This window comes from Gekko japonicus, unplaced genomic scaffold, assembly GCF_001447785.1.
Source record: "Gekko japonicus isolate JY-2015 unplaced genomic scaffold, Gekko_japonicus_V1.1 scaffold5741, whole genome shotgun sequence".
NCBI classification, from domain to species: Eukaryota; Metazoa; Chordata; class Lepidosauria; order Squamata; family Gekkonidae; genus Gekko; species Gekko japonicus.
Genome location: NW_015160395.1, coordinates 40,754 through 43,613, shown reverse-complemented (window position 1 = coordinate 43,613; position 2,860 = coordinate 40,754). Strand labels below are relative to the sequence as shown.

The 2,860-nt window shown below is 45.3% G+C and overlaps 1 protein-coding gene across 1 annotated transcript in view; it reads left to right on the top strand.

Moving 5' to 3' along the window:
- The first annotated feature begins 1,308 nt into the window (after positions 1-1,308).
- Positions 1,309-2,860, top strand: part of LOC107115998 (guanylin-like) — a 7,662-nt gene continuing 6,110 nt past the window's right edge. The window contains exon 1 of the mRNA XM_015417833.1: positions 1,309-1,380. Within this exon, the coding sequence (XP_015273319.1) occupies positions 1,309-1,380 (72 nt within the window). The remainder of the gene's footprint in view (positions 1,381-2,860) is intronic.

Genomic DNA, 2,860 nt, shown 5'->3' with positions numbered 1-2,860 from the left:
AAATTATCAGGAAATGCCTTTTTAAGCTTTGTACGTCTTTCCATATGTTCAAGAAAAGGGAACCCCCAGGCAGGGATGTTCTGCCCACAGAATTTTACAAGAAATTTCTAACATATTTTGTGGGTCCTTTAACGGAGGTGTGCAGCCTTATTCTCCAAACAGACAATCTCCCACCATCTTGGGAAGATACTAGGATTATGGTGATATTAAAACCAGGCAAGGATTCAAGCAGGCCCGATTCTTACCACCCCATATCTTTATTGGATAATGATGCAATTTTTTTTATGTCTATCCTAATGTTGAGTCTAAATGAAATTATTTCAAACTATTTTTCTTATGATCAATCTGGTTTTATCCCCTCTAGGAGTATGTCGGATAATATTAGGAGGACTTTAAACATAGTACAGTTTAGTTACATGGTTAGACAGTGTCATAGATGCAACGAACATGAAGTTGAGCAAACTTCAGAGGATGGTGGAAGACCGGAAGGCCTGACATGATCTGGTCCATGGGGTCGCGAAGAGTCAGACTCGACTGTGCGACTGAACAACAACAAACATAGTACATGATTGTAAGCATAAAAATATTGAACCTCTGATTTTTAGCTATAGATATTGAAAAGGTTGTTTTTCACTTAGCAGAGAACGTCTTGTGATGTCCAAATGACTGACTGGCCGATGGGAAGGCTTAAACTGTTCATCTACTCCAGGACGTTCTCTCACGCAGTGGTCAACCAGCTCCTCTGGATGGCCAACAACAGGGCAAAGAGGCCGAGGTCTTTCTGAGTGGTCCATCTAGTCCAGCATCCTGTCTCACACAGCAGCCAGCCAGTTACTATTCCAGCAACAGGGCATAGAGGCCAATCCAAGGCCATACACAGAGGCTGCCCACAGATTCAACAAGGTTTAAGACCCATGTTCCAGTCCATGGAGTCCCACAATCTTATTTAACCAGAGCTTGCTCAGCACTGGGCAGAAACAACCCTGCTCATAAAACACCTGCCACCCATCCCAGCTGTAATATAGCATGTGCCACTCATAAACTTGTGAAGAAGTGTCATAAAATTATAAGGATGTTAATCTCCGTGGGTGCTGTTGTTTTCTTTGGGATGTCACTTTGCAGACTGTGTCATCACGATGCAATCTGCCAAGGAGGCTAACGCCGTCCCAGGCGGTACCACGACATCTTTCGTTACTCAGTAACTAGAAGGTGTCCTTTAAAAATCCAGCATCGTTGCTGCCTCTCTATAGCTGAACATCTCCATCATCTAAGCTCAGCTCCAAGGAAGACCCAGAGTCTTGGATCATCATGAATGTGTTCCTGACGGTATCTCTCTGCTTGTGTGCATTGGCAGTTGTCTCAGATGGCGTTACGGTCAAGGTAAGAGTGCGAGCCTTCTCCCAAGGCTGTCTCACTGTCCAGTGCCATCTCTTTGGGTCCTTCGTGTGTCCACCAGGAGGAGCAACTTGAGTTGAAGCATGGTCCCCAGAGGACTAACAAAAGGTGGAGACAGATTGTCAGGTTGGATCCAGCCAACTATTTTGCTCACTCTCACCCTGATTCTTTTCCTTGGTGCAGGCCCCATCTCATGTGGCTTTTCTCCATGCAGGTCCCATGCAGGTGTGTTATGAGCAAGGTTGATTCTGCCCAGTGCTGAGCAAGCTTTGGTTAAATAAGACTGTGGAACTCCATGGACTGGGACATGGGCCCCAAACCTTGTTGAGTCTGTGGCCAGCCTCTGGGTATGGCCTTGGCTTCTATGCCCTGTCGTTGGATCCCATGATCCCCTCTTTGGTGGTCAAAGGGGACCCCGTCTTTACTCTTTCAGCAATGGAAAAACTGATTGGATGTAACCCTGTGTATCCACCTTGAGTTTTTTGGTGAATAAGAGACTGCATAGAGGTTTATAAAATCATGCATGGTGCAAAGAAAGCGGGGTGAACTTTTCTCTGCCTTCTCTGGTAACACTCACAGTCACGAGACCCAGTGCCATTGATGGGGCATAGATCCAGAGCAGTAGATTCCTACAACATGTATTTGATTTATGAGACTCACGGCTTCAGGATGCAGACGGTGATCGCTGCTGGTTTAGAAGTTTTTTAAAAAGACAAATGAATGCAGTAGGGGTTCATCAATAAATATCATTCATGATTGAATATGCACCTTCCATGTGCAGAGGCAATGTATCGTTGAATATCAGTTACTAACGGAAGGGGGAGGCTTTGGCTTATGTGGTCTTCTGGGGCATGTGAGTGGCTGCTGTGGAAAACTAGGTGCTGAGTGGGATAGACCGTGGGTCTCTGTTATTTTTGGTAGTTTTTACAACCTCTTCCTAAGTGACTGTGCAACAATGTCAGCCTTTAGTAACTGTGCAGTGAAGAGGAAGAGGAGGAAGAAGAAGAAGAAGAAGAAGAAGAAGAAGAAGAAGAAGAAGAAGAAGAAGAAGAAGAAGCAGCAGCAGCAGCAGCAGCAGCAGCAGCAGCAAAGGATTGGAGCACCTTCCCGAAGATAAGAGGCTAAATTGTTTTGCAGCGGAAAGTGCCATCTAGTCATAGTCGGTTTATGGTGACCTCCTGGGGTTTTCAGAGCAAGAGACATTCAGAGGTGGTTTGCTGTTGCCTGCCTCTGTGTAGCAGCTCTGGTCTTCCTTGGGGTTCACTCATCCAAGTACTGGAGCTGACCCTGTCAGGAACAATTTTTTTAAAGGGTTTTTCTAATTTGGAAAAAAAGACAACTGGGGTGGGTGGGATGATATAGGTTTATAAAACTATGCTTGGTGTGCAGAAAGTGGAGAGAGAGTACTTTTGTTTCCACTTCCGTAAAAGGGATGGAGACGATGGGTTAGATCCAGTCAGGTTTC